This window comes from Pezoporus flaviventris, unplaced genomic scaffold (genome assembly GCF_033815535.1).
Source record: "Pezoporus flaviventris isolate CSIRO_AGI_PZ_B2104156 unplaced genomic scaffold, CSIRO_AGI_Pfla_v1 ptg000097l, whole genome shotgun sequence".
Lineage (NCBI taxonomy): Eukaryota > Metazoa > Chordata > Aves > Psittaciformes > Psittacidae > Pezoporus > Pezoporus flaviventris.
In genome coordinates, this window is record NW_026892645.1 from 4,205,653 (window position 1) to 4,224,464 (window position 18,812).

At 43.7% G+C, this 18,812-nt stretch overlaps 1 protein-coding gene across 5 annotated transcripts; it reads left to right on the plus strand.

Annotated features, from left to right (window-relative positions):
- Positions 1 to 8,618: 8,618 nt before the first annotated feature.
- ZBTB43 (zinc finger and BTB domain containing 43) lies at positions 8,619 to 16,683 on the plus strand. 5 transcript variants are annotated; one of them, XR_009747488.1, is made up of 4 exons: positions 8,619 to 8,751; positions 12,363 to 13,809; positions 14,691 to 14,758; positions 15,026 to 16,683. XR_009747488.1 is itself a non-coding variant. In XM_061476838.1 (3 exons), the coding sequence occupies exon 2, from the start codon at positions 12,386 to 12,388 to the stop codon at positions 13,778 to 13,780; it is 1,395 nt and encodes a 464-aa protein (XP_061332822.1). In that variant the 5' UTR covers positions 8,619 to 8,751; positions 12,363 to 12,385; the 3' UTR covers positions 13,781 to 13,809; positions 14,691 to 16,683. The 5 variants fall into 5 exon arrangements, 3 of the variants coding, with proteins under 3 accessions (XP_061332822.1, XP_061332823.1, XP_061332821.1); XR_009747487.1 differs by having other exon boundaries at positions 12,363 to 14,758; XM_061476838.1 differs by having other exon boundaries at positions 14,691 to 16,683.
- Positions 16,684 to 18,812: the final 2,129 nt, after the last annotated feature.

Sequence of the window (18,812 nt, forward strand, 5' to 3'; positions counted from 1 at the left end):
TGCAATCTGTGTATTTCTTCATGTTTGTGACTTCAGTGGCTAAATGTTAGGGGGTTTCATATCAGAAGCATTAGACCTAATTGCTTTTCTCCTTTCCAAATAAATTTTGTTTACTGAAAGCAGATACAACACTGGAAAACATTGAGTCACACTGGATCTGTACATGTACTAACACCTACATACCTCGCAGGACAGCAGTGATTCAAGCCCAGATCCGGGAGTGTGTGTCCTGTCAGAACATCTCACAGGCTTGCCTGGGGAAGCAAATAAAACAGAGCAATCAAACCCAAACCTTGACAATACAAAGATTTTTTTACAACTTCATAAAATTTTAAAAGCATAATAATTGATAAATGCATTTTGTCCCACAGCTGATGCACTGTGGGGAAAAAGAGGGGCCTGCTAAAGAATGGAGAGTGCTTTGGAATTGCTGTCTTAAACATTCCAAGCAGCGCACTGGAATCATCACACACCATCTCCCCAGGGCAGAGGCTCCAAAGTTCGGTTTCCTCCCAAGGATCATTCTTCCACTCTCCTCCAAGGACAGACTGACTGCCAGCACAGGGCCCGGAATGCTATGGAGTAGGCCTGGCTACAGTTGTACACCATATACTCTTGAGTACCATTGCAGACTGGTCTATAAAGGTTACAAAAGTCTTGTAGGCATAAAAGCTTTTGTCTTCTCCACTGTGCTAGTTCAAACTCAGATTTCTCAAAGGTTTCCCCACCAGAGATGCGATGAGTACCAAATGCAGGGTGCAGCCGTTTCTGTTCCCTTTTTCAGGTAAAATTGCCTCTGAAGAGCAAAACTTGACTCGTACTAGAAGTCTGGTACAGAACTGAGTCAAAGCTCTCAGGACTTCTCTGTGACCCCACAGGGGAATGAAGGAGCCTCCTGTGGCACCTGGGGAGCATCCAGCATTCCAAATCTCTTTGCCCAGCCCCGGTGCCTGCGTCAAAGCTTTTGTATGGCATACAAGAGGTATAGCAAAACATTTCATTAGCTATAGTGTTTTCAGCAGGGGATTTTCAGGCCATAGAAATTAAACCTTCTGTGCCCCTAACAAAGTGCAATGTAGATGTCCTCCTTTTCATTCTGTAACTGTGTATGGATTTCCTCAGCCTGACAAGAAATGGATCCTATGAGATGAAGAACTGTCCATAATATCTGGCACGTCTCACCAGAGGACACAGCTTCATAGTAACACATGATTTTTCCTTACCTGGAGTTCAGCCATGAGTCTAAATTCCATTACCAAAAGATGGAGGTAACAGTGATTTTTAGCACCACTATTCTCTCTCAGCAGTATAAAATAACATCAGTGCAACTGCATGACAGGACATGAAGCCTTAACTCATAATTCAGAGAGTCCAACTTTGTGCAGCCATCTATGCCAAGCAACTACAAGTTTCAATCAGGCTTCCCTTCTGGGAAAATTAATTGGGGTGGGGATGTCTTTTTTTAAATTATTATTAGTTTTAAGAAACCCTTACAAAGGATTTGTTCCACAATGAGAGCATTTAATAAGTATTTCCTCTAAGGAACTAAGCAGCTGGCAGTGCTATTACACAAAAGGACTATTTCAAGTATTTGGCTTTGCAGATCACAAGCATCACACTTCCAAATAACATCTTTTGTATAGATACGGTGTTTCTGTTCTCCAGCAGGAAAAGGAAATGCTTTACATTATTTTTAGATGGTTTAAAAGTAGGCAAAAGCAAAAATTTCCAACTGTTCAATTCAATGTCAAGAGTGGCCAGATGGTGCCATGGGGGAATAAAATAAGGGTCCCCTCAACAGCACAAGCTTCTGGGATGGTGCAGCCAAAGCTCTGGGAATGACACTATCTGTGGTTTCCTGCTGACCTCAGTGGGCCCTGGAGACCAACAGGACTCAGCACATGAGCAGCAACCAGGCAACATCCCCAAAGGCTGCAACAAGCAGAACAGCCAACAGGCAAATATTCTTTTAAATTAAGAGCATTCTTCTTAAAAAAAAAAAACAAACCATGAGGAGAGATAAGCTTATGAACCACCTGCAACCTCCATGTAACTGATATCCAAGGAATAATCAGTCTGTAAGCTGGGCGTTATTTTGTCTCTGCAGAAGATCCTGGGTAACAGAAAAAGGCCAGCTGAGCTGCCAAGCAGCTTTTTAGTTCACATTCTGCTCCTTGCCTTCTCAGTGCCTTCATTTAGTAAGCACCAGAGAAAAAAAAAAAACAGCGACCAAAACCAACCACAACAAAAACAACCATGATGGGAATCTGACACGTTTATCAAGCATCCAACTTCTGAAGGACATGGACAGTACTAGCACTGCATCCACCTGAATCAGGAGGAGGGAGGCCAACTGTGTGCTGTCAAATACGCAAGCTCCAGTGCCTCAAGCTATGAGCAAACCTCTTCAGCTGGACCTTTTAATGCAAGGATCTCACTAATTGAAGCTGCATTTTTGTGTAATACTTTACAATTCTATTATTCCCATTTTAATGCTGGTCATAAGAACCACTGGTTATAACAACCACCAGCCCTAGGGCCCTTGTTTGTGCTGCAATTGAAATGCAAAGTAAACCTGGATATGCCACTAACAGACAGTAAAATTCTAACATTTGGTTTGGTATCCATGAGGCTTTTATATTTTTGTTGTGGCCACAGATCCCAAACTGAAGCTTCACTATTTACAGGTGTCTGGAACACCAGAAAGTGCCAAAATGTAATATACGTGCTTCCATTCAGGAGCTTGATCCAAACTTTGATAACCTCAGGAGAAAGTAAAACATACAAGAAATAGTTAATGTTGTTTCCATTTGCTTCCTTTGTAAAACAGAATTTCTGATTTAATAAGATAGCCTTGACCCTGCAGCTCTGCTCCTGGAGTCAGTGTGATTACACAGTAACTGCAGAACTGGTCACATGAAGGAAATCCAAAATGCTTTCTGGGCCGTGCTCATGGTTAATCGTAACAGGCATTGCAGGAAGATTTTACATTTGAAAACAGGCTTTTTTTTTTTTTTTTCTTAAGGAAATGCAGGAGCAGGAAAGCAGAAGCTAGCAAAAGTAGCTGTTAATTCCCTAAATCCTGCAAAGTAAATTGCTGCAGGAATTCACAGCACAGCAGTTCTGATACTGACACAAGAAGTGAGTGCTGCCTGTCTGTTAACTACATTGAATTATTTTCTCTGTATTTCAAATCATAATCATATATTTCTCATACAGCCATGCCCTTCTCCCACTTATTCCATCCGCTGAATGTCCTCCAGCCTGTTGCCAAGTCTTGCATCCCTTTTTCAACAAATACTTGGGCAGGAACATCCTTCATTTATTCATTACTTGGCACTTACGGGATCCTAAATCTAACAGGGACTGACAGTGCTAATTCAGTATAAATGCTGAGCCAATATAATATTCCAGATCTTTTGCTGACAGTGGTATGCAGAAGAGCCATGTAGAATAAATTCTTTAAACTGGAAGAAAATGCAAGACTTTCTGACTGGCACAGAATCAGGTGGGACACATAAATGTAAAAACAGAGATTAAAATTATCCACCTAGACAAAATAGTTTAGTAACTTCCAGAATTGTGAGGGAGAAAAAGAGGGTTTGATCTGATATTCTTCACCATGAATTCTACTCCACAGTTCAGAGCTGTACCAGGTATGTATCCCACGCCAGCTGGCTTCGATTATACAATGCAGAGTCAGAATCTGTTTCAAGGCAAAGATGTGAGTCTGGCAGGTGAATAATCATCAGCATCTGACTAATTCAGCAGAGATATCAGCAGGAGCTTTTAAGAGACTCACTGAGGCCCCAGTTTGCAGTATAAACCTGGAACTACAGAGGCTATCTTCTGAGCCTTAAGATTTTGTGGTGGGGGCTTCCTGCTGTTGTAACCAGAGGATGGAGCTGATTGAGTATGGCAGCAATTGCATTTGAGTTGTTGGCTCTTTGAAGAAATCTGTCATTTAAAAAGTGGATTACATTGGTTGTTTTCCTACCCAAAAGCTTCGCAAAGCTACCTGCCAAGCCAGGCAAGATGCAGATTTAATACTGTGGTATTCTAGTGTGGACTGTTGGTCCACAATACACCTGTGCAAAAGTGGTTTGTGCAATCACTTAGACTGGAAATTAGATTACCCTTGAGGTAACACCCTGAAGCTGTACATGAATATCCTTGCCCACCAGCAGAGAGTGCTTGACTCCCATACCAAGAGCAAACTGAATCCTCTCTCCTCTTGACCACGTGGAGAACACACAACAAGGGCTGCCAGGACAGGCAAGAAAGCGTCTGCTGCTCTCTGTGCTACTAAAGGTTGGGCTGAGCTCTTTTCTGTTGTGAGTTTCTTTCACGTCTGTTCTGTGCATCATCATTATTCAATTTTTGCAACACTGTGCTTGCAACTGTGGGATCACAGTGTCCTCCACACAGGCCAAAACATAGGCTTCAGTTAGCTGTCTGCCACTTCATCTCTCAACTACAGTTTATTTGTCATCTAAAAAAAACAACTATGGAAGGTTGCATAAGCTTGCTCTTTAACAAATTAAGTGCTTTGCAATTGTAAAGAAGGAAAGAAGTTTTTGCTTCTGACATCTTGGCTGAAAGCAAAGAGCATCAAAAGAATTCTTGATGGGTGGCATGAGCCACAGAACAGTACCTGGCACTGCTTGTTTCAGAAGCACATATAAAAGCTCTTTCCAATAAACTAGTCCTTTTTTTTTCCCTCTTTGACTCAGAGTTGAAAGTGTTGGCATCTGCAACCAACATCTGGAATTTGGTCCAGAACAGCTGATTCACTACCTGTTCTGCAAAACCGTAAGATGTGATGTCTTGACATAATCATCCCTGGTAGTTTGATCAGGAAGAATTTCTGGTCAAGCAAACAGTACAGCAAATAACCAAGACAACTTTCAGAAGAGATTACAAGCAAAGATAGAAAACCTTGATTAAAAGCCATTTAAAATACATCAATAGCTTGATAGCCTGTCAAAGGTGAAAGAACCCTTTCCTAATCACACAAGGGCCTGCTTTCTTGATAGGAGTTTTCTCTCTGGCATACAAAATGCTAAGCAAAACCTGCTAATCTGGTCTGTCAAAAGAACATGCAGCAGCACTCTGCCCCTGGCCCCAAACCTCTCATCTCTGTTAGCATGAAGGTTTGGTCCATGAGACTGCCCACCCCAAAACCACCTAAAACCAAAACCTGAACAAAGAAAAAAACCCAAACCAAATGGGGACAGGCATGATAAATACTTATGATCTATTTGGGGCATCAGCTGAACACACTGTATAAACCTGAAGGCTTTTAAGGCTTCTTTATATTTACTTTCTGATTTTTAGAAATACTGTAAACCCTGCATAAATTGGAAGGGGACTGTAAGATTCCCCGTGGACCAACCTTGTGTTAGACAAATCCAGTGACAATAAAACTTGAAGTATAGTGGTAGGGTCACAGTGTCTTGGCCTTGTGTCTCCAGTGGTTAACATGCCAAGTGAGGAAAAATGCCCATCTTGCTGGTAACTCTTCAGAGTCTAACTGTGAACCAAGAACTCTTTTTTGAGACATTCTGAGACATTTCTATGGCTTTTTGAGCCATATTTCTATGGCTTTTATCTATTAGCATTAGATAAGGGTAACTATAGAACTCTAATGTAGTGAGCATCTTGTATTGGCTGCTGCTAACACATAGGCTGTACATAGACTACCACCAAGAGACACAATTCAAGTATCGATTAGAGCCTGCCCTGAGATTGCTGACGAAGAGATGTCACAGCTCTCAAAAGCATATGCTTAGGCATGTCCTCACCCAGCTGAACCCACCATAAGTTTCTGTTCACAGAAGCTGCTTCTCAGCAAAGGAGAATCAGCTTTTAGACGAGAAAGACACAGACCTGCCACTGTTATGGGCTCTTCTGCAGCAGCTGCAATAATGTAATTGTTTCCTTTCTGAATTTCAGCTGAAAATAGGTCTTTCCCCGTTCAAAACTTCCTTGCCTTATGGCTTATCATTCTCATATATTGCTTAATTTGCTAAAGTATTCTGATAATGACTACAAAAGACAAGGAGATAATTGTGTTGTATTGAATATAAGCTTTCCCTTTCTTCATGTTTGCATTAAAGTTCTTGTTGGGGTTTCTATTAATGTAGGAAGTATATGGACTTACAACCTGTGAATGTGCACCTTTAAACCTGAAAATACATGCACAGACCAAATGTTCAGATGTAATACCTGATAAAACGGGTACGGGTTCCATCTCGAGGAATTCACCCCCTGTGGAACTGCTCTCTCTTCCTTTCTGTGTTTCAAGATGCCCCATCCCCGGCAGTGCTCAAGGCCAGGCTGGACGGGGCCTGGGGCAACCTGCTCTAGTGGAAGGTGTCCCTCATGGCGGCAGGGCTTGGCACTGGGTGAGCTTTAAGGTCCCTTCCAACACAAACCCGCCTGTGATTCTCGCTCAAGGTAACTCTGTTGCTCCAGCTCGGGTGACACGTTAAGGAGAGGCAGGATGAGACCTCTGCAGCCTACGAATGACCCCCACCCGCCGTGTGCTGACTGCTGCACCTCGGCCTTGCTCCGCCGGTGCCTTCTGGCCTCACGGGAGGCAGGTTTCCGGGTTACCGCTTTGGGATTGGGAACGGGAGGCGAGCGCCGGGTCCCTCACGGCCCGTTACAAACGTTTCGGTGCCACATTTCTCCCGGCGAGCAGTCGGACCCAGCTGAGGTCTCTGTGATGACTCGAAACCCTCGAGGTTACCGCCTGCCCGCTTCCCAAGCGACGGAGCGGAGCCAGCGCCAGCTCGGGTCAGCTCAGTCCTGAGGTAAAGGCGCGCGCCCGGCCTGGGGCGCCACCTGCTGGAGCAGGCGGGAAGCGGTGGGGGGGGGGCCTGGGGCGGCAGAGGGCACGGCCGAGCCCCCCGGCTGCCTGCCGGCATCCCCGGCCCCGGAACGGCTGGGAGCTGGCGGTGGAAGCGCCATTGATGCTGCTCCCTGGCGCTGCAGGCGCGGGGTCACAACTGGTTTTCCGTGATTCCCGGGTGGAGCCGGGGAATCCCAACAGGACACGCAGGGGAAGTGGAGAGAGTCACTGCGTGTGCGAGACAGCAAAATGAGTTTGTGGAGAAGATTCCGTCGTGTTTTCTTTCCCATTGGACTGAATGAGAAACTTGGGAAGCCAAACTTAGCTGCTTACTGAGAGGCAACACAGGTCTTCTGCTGCGATCTCAGCAACGGCAAGAGGATGCCGTACAACCTAGTGCCACGAGACCAAACGGCTCCAGCTTTTCCTTAGAGCAAGAGTCGCAAACTCAGTCGTTTACTTTATCAAAAATGCCTGTTATTCAGTCACCCCTCTTCCTAGCTTAAGAGATTGTCCAAAACTGTGTTAACTTTTTGTTTAGAGGCTTGATTCCTGATAGAAATAGAACAGCTACCTGCAGATTTATGAATTCTCTTAATATCCAAGCACAATAACACTGTTATGAAGGCCACGGGGTTGTGTGGGGAGCTCAAAGTTGTTCATCTGTTTTCATAGAATCATAGAATAGTTAGGGTTGGAAAGGACCTTAAGATCATCCAGTTCCAACCCCCCTGCCATGGGCAGGGACACCTCACACTAAACCATATCATCCAAGGCCTCATCCAACCTGGCCTTGAACACTGCCAGGGATGGACCTCCCTGGGCAACCCATTCCAGTGCCTCACCACCCTCACAGGAAAGAATTTCCTCCTTATATCCAATCTAAACTTCCCCTGTTTAAGTATCATCCTCGTGGCCCTCCTCTGGACTTCATCCCATAAATCGTTCTTGTGGAATCTCATCTTAACTTTGGAAAGTTCAAGTATGTGCTCGTCACCCAGCTCATGGTCTGACCATAGAACAGCCCTTGTCCCATAGCGGATCGGTGTCTGTCCTTAACACATGAAGGACGCAAGGCAGAGACAGGGGAATGAGGCACTGCTCTGTGGTGGGCCTCTCTGGTAGAGCTGCAAGCACTGCCATGGAGAGCATCAGTGGAGCGGAGGAACAGGAGAACTCCTCGGGGAAATTATGCGGTGACAACGTTATTCTTATTGACTGCTTGTATTAGAAACCACATCAACTCCCAAACCAACCCATAGAAAGTAAATCATCTTCCCAGCAATTACACATTATCACAGTCCCTGCGGGGCAAATGCATCTCTTCAGTGTACCACATGTGATGTGGGTGACTTTCCTGCTCCTGCTGTTTTCCTGGGCTCGATTTTGCATTAAATTTGCTTTCTGAAGTCAATGCAGCTACAAGTGACCTGTAGAAACTGATCCCTCCATTAAGGCCTGTTTTCAAGCAGGATTACCTCCCGTAGATACTGGCTAGCATGAGAGATTACACGCAGTGCGCTGCCTGGGTGTTCTTTAAACCCTACCCTAATGCACTCTGGCGTTCCCCCCTCAGGGACCCCCACAGGGCTCCGGAGGCGGGCGGAAAGCGGGGAACCGCGGCCGCTGCACCGAGGGGGAACCGGCAGCGCCGCGGGCTCGGACGCTCCTGCGCCTGGCCAGCAGGGGGCGCCGCCACGGGGAGGGGGGGGAGCCCAGGCCGGAAGCAAAAGGTCCGACCCAATCCGTCACGTGCGCTGTACGCGGAAGCGCCGCACAGGAAGCGGAGGGGGGGTACTTCCGGCGGCGGCCGGGCTGTGCGCGGAGGCAGTGCTGCCGCTCGGCGCGCTGGGCCGGGTCGATCCCCGCTATGCGACAGACCCCGGGGCCCGCAGGTGAGGCGCGGCCCGCGCTGCCGCCGCACGGGGCCCGCGGACCCGCTCCGGGGGGGGGAGCAGGGAGGGGGCAGCGCGGCGCGGAACGGCGAGTGAGGCCTTCCCCGCCCCCGCCGCTTCCCGGCCGGGTGCCTCTCCGCGGCCGGCCGCGGGGTGCGGGTGGGAGCGGGTGCTGGGCCCTGTTCGTCAGCTGTGGGGGTGCAGGGGCTTGGCTGGGCCTGCAGCCTCCGGGACGGGGCCCCAGCGGCGCGGCCGGGGCAGGTAAATAAGTTGATTCTCCGGTAGCAGTACGTACGGGGAGGTGAAGTAACTGCCTGCAGGCGCCTCTGAGAGGAGTTTTGTTCTTGAGTGAGTAGTATCTGCCTTGTATGTGTCACTCAGTGTTTCAGAGTGGAGGCTGTGGGGTTTTAATTACTTAAAAGGACTTTGTTCTTTATGAGTTGGGATAAAGAAGATGCAGGCAGAGCAGGAGGAAGTAAAAGTGAAGTGTGGCTTTATTAATAAGAATTACTTCATTTGCGTTTTGGTTGATTCCGTTTACATGAAAATTTAAAATATATAAAAGTTTGCTTCCATCAGGAGTTGTTTGTGTGGTGGCCTCATGAGTGCTGGCTAAAGCTGCCAGTTTAGATTAGCAGCACCTAGATAAGGTCTATAAGCATGTCCCTTTAAATTTCCATTGAATGTGTCCTGAAGGTTTATCTTTAGCAGACAAGTGTTGAAAAATAGTCTTAAATCTGGGAACGTTCTGAAAGGTAAAGAACTGCATCTGCATAAGAAAGTATGTTTGATAAGACTAAAATAGGTATTGTGTAATGCTTACGAGATATAAGGCAACTGTTAAATATGCTTAAGTAACATTGTCAAGTTGTAAGCGGAGTGGTGATAACAACTGAAGTGGCTGGCATGGTGTTCTGTTGCTCTCTGGAGAAACACCAGTAGCTGATGTGGTCTCCTGAAGTGGGTTGGCTCTGTGGGTACACAACAGGGCTGATGCTTCCAAGAGTAAAAGTGAAGAGAGCTGAAGACAGTAAGTTTAATGGTGGTGTTCTGCTTTTATGCAGGTAACGACCTGAAGGTCAGATGACCTGCAAGCTTTTCAGAGCTTCCTTTTCCAAAGAAGTATTTTTAAAATCTATTTCTAGTATTAAATACTTAAAGCAAGTTGTAAGGGCTGAAGGGGGAGTAATAGTTTGTGATATAAAGGGCTTTCTTCTTTCATAACGCTGTTAGTCAAAACACCTGAGAATAGTGATGTGCTAAACCTGCAAGTTTTAAGCTGTTTCCTCAGTTGGTGCGTGTTGGTTTGTGTCTCAGCAGAATGTAACTGTTTACCTGTGATTTAGGTGAGTTGGTATTTGTAGGAAAACTGCCTTGTGCCACCATGTGTTTAAACACACACCCCCCCCCCCATAAATGATGCCTGATCCTCCTGTCAAATCTGAGGTACTTGGTAAACACCTCTTAAGTTAAACAATTGTTTCAGGCAGTAAAACGATAACGATTTGTGAAAACGTAAAGTGAATGCGTCTTTACTGCAAGTTACATAGTTCAACTACAAAATATTTAGTCCTTCTATTTCCTCCCATTACCCAGCATTGGAAATGACTGTAGGAAGAAGGGAAATGATCAAAAAAGATACTTTTTTTCGTTGGACTGTTGCTGTGATTATTTATGGTTACAAATGGCTTTCATAAATGGCAGTCTGTTTTCTTCAGAGGCATTCATAAAAGTCAGTTTGATACTATGCTTTTAGTGAAAAATGAAGAGGAATTGTAAAAGCAGAGTGTCCATGATTCTGTGAAAGATGCCAGTTTTCTGAGGAGCTTGGGTCTGTATTTATTGAAGCCTCGATGGCTTTCTGACTCCCATGCTCTTTGCTATGGAAAGCCTGGTCACCTTTCTTTAAGGTAACTGTATAGTCTGTGCTCCATATGCTTGGCATCCTTCTCTAGCTCTGAACCTTTGGAGATGGGCACTGAGGTTTTTCAGGAGTGGGAGAGAGCTGTCAGGAATATGATTTGGAGAACGGATGAGAATGGTAAGGAAGGGATTATGCAACCATGAGCTGTTGATTAAACATTGAGTGAGCTACATAATCCCTCCTGTGCTGTCTGCATCTTGGCAGCAAGCTCTGCTGCTCCTTCTGCATTCAGCATTCACGTGTTTCTGCCGACGTGCCAGCATTTTAACACGAAAGTGCACCAAAAGAGCAGTTTTCTATTGCTGGTTACATAACTGTGTGCAAAGCCCTGCGGTTGTTGTGCAGGCTCTCTGTAGCAGGGATTCATAATCTTAGTGTCTTGATTCTGTATTTCCATAGAAGCGCTTTCATTTTAGAGTCCTCCAACTGTTTGTAATGCAAATTCTGGTTTTACACCATATTAACAACATGCTTTATGTTCTGTATGTATACACTGTCTGCTAATTTACGATGTATTATCTCTCAGGTGTGTCTGTTGAAACTTTGACACGTTCTCACTGATGAGAAACAGATGAATGTCAGAGAAATCTGCTTGCTACTCCATGGCTCTTCTAGAATTCCACTGTATTCCATTTATACATTGTCAGACTGAAAAATTGCACAAGTTGAACTTATTCAGGCAGTTAATGTTGGTCGTTCATCGCTGCATTTAAATTTCTGTCATCATTTCTAATGGTAACAACATGTAAATTTATCTAAAATTTGAAATTTAAAGTAGACATTTTAAATAATTACTGCTTAAAAGACTGTTACCTGTGTAGTAAGACATCTGGATCATGTGGGAATAAAGACATTAAAAACTAAGCTATTAGCTGAGCTTCCACTGTATAATTGTTGCACTGTTACAAATGCAAGGTGCCTGCAGATAAAATTCTGTACAGTAGAGAGATCCTTTTCCTGATTAATATTTTAGATTCGTAAGGTTTTTCTTAGAGTAAGAAATGTTACAATAACATCTGAAAAAGATTGGAATTACACAGTTGGATTGTAGTCCTGCAGCTGTGCAAGATGTTGCTATCGCACCTTTCAGTTAGTAAAATGACAAGAAATTGTCACTAGAAGAGTCATAAGCCTCATTTTCACTTGGGTTCTCTCTGTGCTGCCTTTGCCATTGTATGAATCAGTATCTTGGCTTTTGGAAACTTCATTTAAAGTGGAATATTTCATAAGAGTAGCATCAGTCTTTATTTGGGATCGGTGAGATGATTTTGTTAGCAGAATCTCTCATTTGCTGTTACAAACTCTGGGACAACCTGGAGTTAGAACTTTACTGCTAGAGTTTCATTAAATAACTGGTTTTGTTATCTTAAATTCATGCTTGAAGTGCTTAATCTGTCTCAGCTGGGTACCATGCTTCTTGTAGTTCCTCTTGATGAGTCCTCTTGGGTACAAGAAACACAACAAAATATGCTGGCAGAGCAATTCGTGGCCCAAGTACGACTTCGAGAAATGTGGTGGGGTAGGAGAATAGAAGTGCAGAGGTGACACAGGTTCCAGACGATGCTGGGTTGATTCCATATGAGTCTGCTTGAGTGTTATTTGTTAAAGAAAACAGAAAAAGTGTAGAAGGAAATGGGAAGGTCAGTACTGTCAGAATTTCTGATTTTATTTTTCCTTTTCCTTGCAGCACAGCACTAAATTTGTAATGAAATGGAGTCTGGGTCAAGCTCTTTTCGAGTGGAATTTCCAGATTTTTCTAGCACCATTTTGCAGAAGTTAAACCAGCAGCGCCAGCAAGGACAACTATGTGATGTGTCCATTGTAGTTCAGGGCCATCTCTTCAGAGCCCATAAAGCTGTTCTTGCAGCCAGTTCACCTTACTTCTGTGATCAGGTTCTCCTGAAAAACAGCAGAAGAATAGTCCTGCCTGATGTGATGAATCCCAGGGTATTTGAAAACATTCTTCTGTCTACCTATACTGGTCGTCTGGTAATGCCTGCTCCTGAAATTGTTAGTTACTTGACAGCAGCGAGTTTCCTTCAGATGTGGCATGTGGTGGATAAATGCACTGAAGTGCTAGAGGGGAACCCAACAGTTCTGTGTCAGAAGATGAATCATGGCAGTGATCATCAGTCCCCGAGCAGTAGTAGTTACAACGGCCTGGTTGAAACCTTTGAACTTGGCTCTGGAGGACAGCCGGAATTCCATAAAGGGCAGGAGCTAAGAGATGGCGAAAACGAAGAAGAGAGCTCTAAAGATGAACTGTCGTGTCAGCTGACGGAACACGAGTACCTTCCCAGTAATTCTTCAACAGAACATGATAGACTTAGCACTGGAATGACAAGTCAGGATGGTGAAGAAGGAACTAGTGATAGTGCAGATTATCAGTACACCAGGCCTATGTATAGCAAACCCAGCATCATGTCTCATAAGCGATGGATCCATGTGAAACCAGAAAGATTTGAACAAGACTGTGAAGGTGTTGATAATCCTTACGATGAACACCAGGTGTCTGAATCCATGAATGCCATTCAGGCAGATCATTCAATCCAGTCTTCAGGTGTTGAAGACTTTCATATAGGTGACAAAAAGATGGAAACAGAATTTGATGAGCAGGCAGATGAAAGTAATTATGATGAACAAGTTGACTTCTATGGCTCTTCTATGGAAGAATTTTCTGGTGAAAGGGCAGATGGAAATATAAATGCTCACAGACAGGATCTTATGATGGCAGCAGGTTATAGTGAAGGCATTGAAATGGCTACAGGAATTAAAGAAGAAACGTCCCTCACTGGATTCTCGCATGCTGATAAGCTGTATCCCTGTCAGTGTGGAAAAAGCTTTACACACAAAAGTCAAAGAGATCGGCACATGAGTATGCACCTTGGCCTCCGACCTTATGGCTGTGGTGTCTGTGGTAAGAAGTTCAAAATGAAACACCATCTCGTAGGCCATATGAAAATTCATACAGGCATAAAACCGTACGAGTGTAACATCTGTGGGAAAAGGTTTATGTGGCGGGACAGTTTCCATCGGCATGTGACCTCCTGTACCAAGTCATACCAAGCTTCTAAAGCTGAGCAGAGTACTACTGAGATGAACTAAGGCATCAGTGCTTACGTTTGTTTATTAAAGTAAGCAAATTAATTATGCAAATCATGTCTGGTACTTGCTATTGTAAATTCTCAATCTTCTCCCTGCCCTCCACGTTGTAATGATTATGCTGGTATAAACAGACCAAACTCTTATTTTACTTTCCACAGTATTACTCCAGGTGTTCAAAGTGCAAACAGTTAATCTGAAAGGTGCTTGTAAAGTGAGGTCTGTAAGGTCTCTGTGACGTTTATTGTAATTGCAGCAGTATTTAGAAGCCCTGTTGATTTTCCCAAGTCTTCTAAATTCAAAGCTCAGAATTGACCCAAATCCTGCAAATGCTTAGATGAAGCAAGAATTAAAGTAGCCCTACTTAATGAGGAAGAGAACTAGGATGACAAAACCAGGGTGCATATCACAGAACCACAGAATGGTTTGGGTTGGAAGGGACCTTAAAGCTTATCCAGCTCCAACCCCTGCCACGGGCAGGGACACCTTCCAGTAGAGCAGGTTGCTCCAAGCCCATGTCCAACCTGGGCTTGAGCAATGCCAGGGATGGGGCAGCCACAGCTTCTCTGGGCACCCTGTGCCAGCGCCTCAGCACCCTCATGATGATAGGATTCACATTTTAATGACAAAAAGTTAGAATTCCACCTCAAACTGGAGACTGCCAACATACTTAATGTGCATCATTAGATAGTTTACATTGTTAAATAGCCTTTGCTGTATTGCTTAATGAAAGGCTGTGTTAAATATGGTTTGGCTTTCCTTTATCTGTCTTCCATTTTATTATCCATCTTCAGTAAAACAAATGTCTAATTTTGTGCTGATTTCTATTTGGTGTCTGTAATGCATTTAAATATAGTTGAGCACTATATAAACATCAGTCTGCATTAAGCATAATTTGTATCTACTCCTCTAGGGCCTAATGCCATATGACTCTTGGCTTGACTTGATTTTGATTGCTACACCGTGAGAGCTTCTAGAAGGGTGTGTAATAAATGTTCTGTCAGGAAAAAAAAAAGTAATTTTTGGAACTTATCCAAAATAATCAAACATTCAAACTGTAGTTTTCTGGTCAGATTTTTGTGGTTTACTACAGTAGCAAGTACCAAACTCTGTGGATTCCCAAATTGACTTTTTATTGGTACAAAAACTTCTTTGAGAACTTCTATCTAGTTTTAGAAACCTGCTTTAGGAAAATTATTTAGTCATTGATAGGTATTTATACTTTTAATTCTTTTACTCTTTGAACAGGAAGAACTATAACACAGCTTCTTGGTACTGAACTACTGTGACTGTACATGTGATCACAAGCAGCCCGGGTTGATTACCTCTGAAGGTGAAGTTGCTTGTGGGAAAAAAAAAAGTAGGAATTACGGTGTTTGGATCTATTAATGGTACTGAGAACATGGTACCGTGCTCATGTCTGAAGTCTGGGGGTTTGCTGGGGAAGTGGTGCTCCTGCTTTGTTAGGATGAGGATCTATGTGCTGGGCTCTCATTCCTGGCGATAGATGGAGGAGCATTTGTAGTTCCGAGAGATGCTGCCAGCTCTGCAGGTAGAGTGAATGCATCAATTTTAAAGGTGGCAACAGGATTTTGGGGTTGAAAGCTTAATGCAGTCCTGTGCAAAAGCAATTAACCCTTTTTGTAGTTTACTGAAACATAAAAAGGAAAGAGCCTTCAGAGCATACACAGACTATGACACAAAGAGTTGATGTCCAGGTACAGTGCTGGTAACATGAGGAGGGGGAAGTTACCCAGCACCAAAGGCCTAAGCCTGTCTGGCCCAAATTTATATGTTAGATACTGTGATATGCAGGATAACATACTTAACAGATACATACATAACAGATGACCCTGTATGGTGAAGCAAAACCACACAAAGATAGTTACTATTTAGATGCTTTTTTAAACTCCCAGTTACAAATTGTCTTAAGATGCAACCAGACTGTATGTTGAATGTGAACGTCTGGTACAAGCTGGGGTTTTACTACTCAGTGGGCTGTAATGACTGTAGCTTCTTTTCTGACATTCTACTTACAAACTTTAATTTTCTTGAGAGGCTCTTAATCTTCTAATGCTTCAGATATTTTTCATATGGAATTTTGTTAAAACGGATATTCCCAAATAGGATGAACCCGTTGCTGGCAATGGGCATAAATGGTCAGCACCACAGAGTTCCTGTTCTTAGCACTTAATTGAACTCTACAGTATACCATGGTGGCCATATATAACCCTTGTAATCAAGGTAACTAAACAGGGATTTGCTCACTAACACTGTAACCTGCTTAATGTATAGAAGCACTTTGTATTTAAAAGGAAAAGAAAAAAAAAAGAGGAAAAAACATAAAACTTTATAAGTATGTTTTTTAAACTTAGAAATATATTCCCTTTATGGTTTGTTTCCACACTGCTAATACTGTCTTTTTTAATATTGAAAAAAAAAAATTATAATGCTTGCCTGTTTACATGAGTGTAGAAGAAAGAGGGTTCTTGCACTCAGTGGCCCTATTTTTCCATTCTGCAAGGCCTTACTACATACAGGGTGTCATTTCTGCAGGTACCATCATCACACTCGAGGGAAGGTATTCTCATACTCATTTCAGGAGTAATCTTGTGTATTACATTAGTTCTCAACCCCTTTCAAATTGTCACTTCAGTGTTGCATACAAAGGTTAAGGGTGCCTCTTCCCATTTAACCATCAAAAAGGCTGGTCAGAGGCACCAGGCTGAAAAACACGGTCAAGCAAAACACCTCTTTCTGTTAAACCCAGACTATCCTACAGAGCTGCCAGCAAAACTGTTTCTTTTACCAGCTTGGAATGACTTTTATATGGGACATTTCAAAGTTAAGCGTTGCTCCTATTTGCAGTTAGACTACTTTGAAATAAAGCTTTAAAATAAAATGTACTGCGAGAGACACTTTAAAGGTTTTATAACAGGTCCAGTAGATCATATTATAGAACCATGTCCTCTTTTAATGACTTAGCATGAATAGTAACTTTATAATATTTCTTATTACTGTTTTACCCCATTTTATGACATTGTCCTAAAAGTCCAACAAATGTTGCTCCGCTGATCCTGTAGCACTTGGCTTTTTGATGTTAGTTGACATGAAACCAGTCGATTGCAGGAAAATATTGATACGATTGTCATGAGGTTGATGGGAATGATGGTGTAAGGAAAGCTTGAGATAACATGTCTAAAATCCTTTTGCTCATCACAGGCAAAACAATTGACTTGTGTTGGTTTTCATGAATTTACTATATTGCCCTTTGACAAACCTCTGATCGCTGATTCAGGTACTGGGGGGGGGGGAGATAACAAGAAATTACTTAAACACTTAAGGAAACCTCTGTCCTTCCCTTTCCTCAGTCTCAGTTTAAGGCTCACACCTCTCCCTGCCTTTGTAATCTCCTATTGTTTCCCTTGCTTTCATTGAGAGCTGCATTCAGCCCGTGCCAGCTCTTGTAGTGAGGTGACAGATCACTCAGGAGGTTGGGCTCATTGCCACACTGACTTGTCTTGCCACTCTTCATCTCAGTGGGTGTCCTGTGCTGCTCTGGGCTGGTTGTTGTCACTGATTGTCGTCGTGGCACCACATAGTTCCATCAGGGATGTGTCTGTTCCAGCTTGGCTCTCCTGAAGGCTTCAGACGTGCACCTGCTTTGGCATGGCTTAGCTACAGGCCAAAGTCCCTTCAGAAGTGAATATCCCAGGCATGGAGTGTGTCCTGCTGTGTGTGTCTATACATGTCCTCAGTGTCTTCTCCACGTGTTTCCCAAGGGCAGCTCTTCAGTTTATCCACGTTTACACATGTGTTTCCCTGGGAGTATCTTCTTATGTGTCTCCATGCACCTCTTGCTAGCAGCTGCCACTCTTCCTTAAACATGTTTGAGCAGAGGCACTGTGCGCATCTCTGGCTGAAGTTCTGGCATGCAGTGGATCGTTTGCATGCACTTCAGTGCAGGCTAGGACCTGTTGTGACCATCACAGGGCAGTTTGTAACCTCTTGCTGTATGTCAGGGAGTGTCCAGACAATGCCCTTGGTCATACAGTTTTAGGTAGTCCTTTATGGGTCCCTTCCAACTGGAGATACTCTGTCAGCCTTGCAGCCCCCTGCTACTGAAACCCTGCAGTTTATGGCTGATAGAGTTGTGCAGTGTAAACCAAGACCTGCAGATGCAGCTTCTTGTCAAGCTCTTAATCTTTGCTAGCGGAGTGGTCTTGTTCAACACACAAGAAATTACTTCTTGTTTGTAGGGAGGAAGGAAGCAATCCCTATAAATAGATAATAGGAATGCATATGTATATGGTGAATTTCATTAGTCTTCCCTTAAGCTTCATGATCTTTAATGATACAGCTTAGTAACATCTGTGCATTTTTACACTGCTTGCTGTTGACTGCAGTGAGGTGAATGTCTTCTGGAAAACAGTCATTGTACACGCAGGAGGCTTTCAGAATTCCCTGCTACCATGAAGCCATTCATTGTCCTATCAGTGGTAAGAAAATGATACTACAGCTAAGTTCCTTTGCATTCCAATTTGTAACTAAGATGTTAATTACCATGGAATCTGTGTAGCTGATCATAAAAAACTGTGTAAGAGTATGAAAAATTCAGCTGTTAACAGCATTAAGAGCTCTGCTTAGGTGCGTATCTGACTTTTAAGGGAGGAGGTTCCTATTTCACACACCACTGTTGGGGGTTTTTGCTGTTCTGGGTTTTAAACATGGCCTTGCTTTATGGGTGAGCAGGTAGACTCTGGAAGGTACTGTCAGGACAAGTTTTGGTCTTAGCTTTTGTTCATCTGAAGTGTTCCTGGGGTTGAGAAACTTTGTCCTGTATCAGAAGCGAGATGATCAAAGGCTGATGTATTGGGTTTCTTGATACAAAAATACTTGCTATCCCTGTATTATTGAGCCTGAAAGAACGGAGACACCTCATGTCTTGTAATCTCATGGTGTTGGTACCAGGAAGGAGACCTGTCTCTGAGTTATGAGATCCTACAGCACTGAGTGTTTTCCTTTAATGGAATCA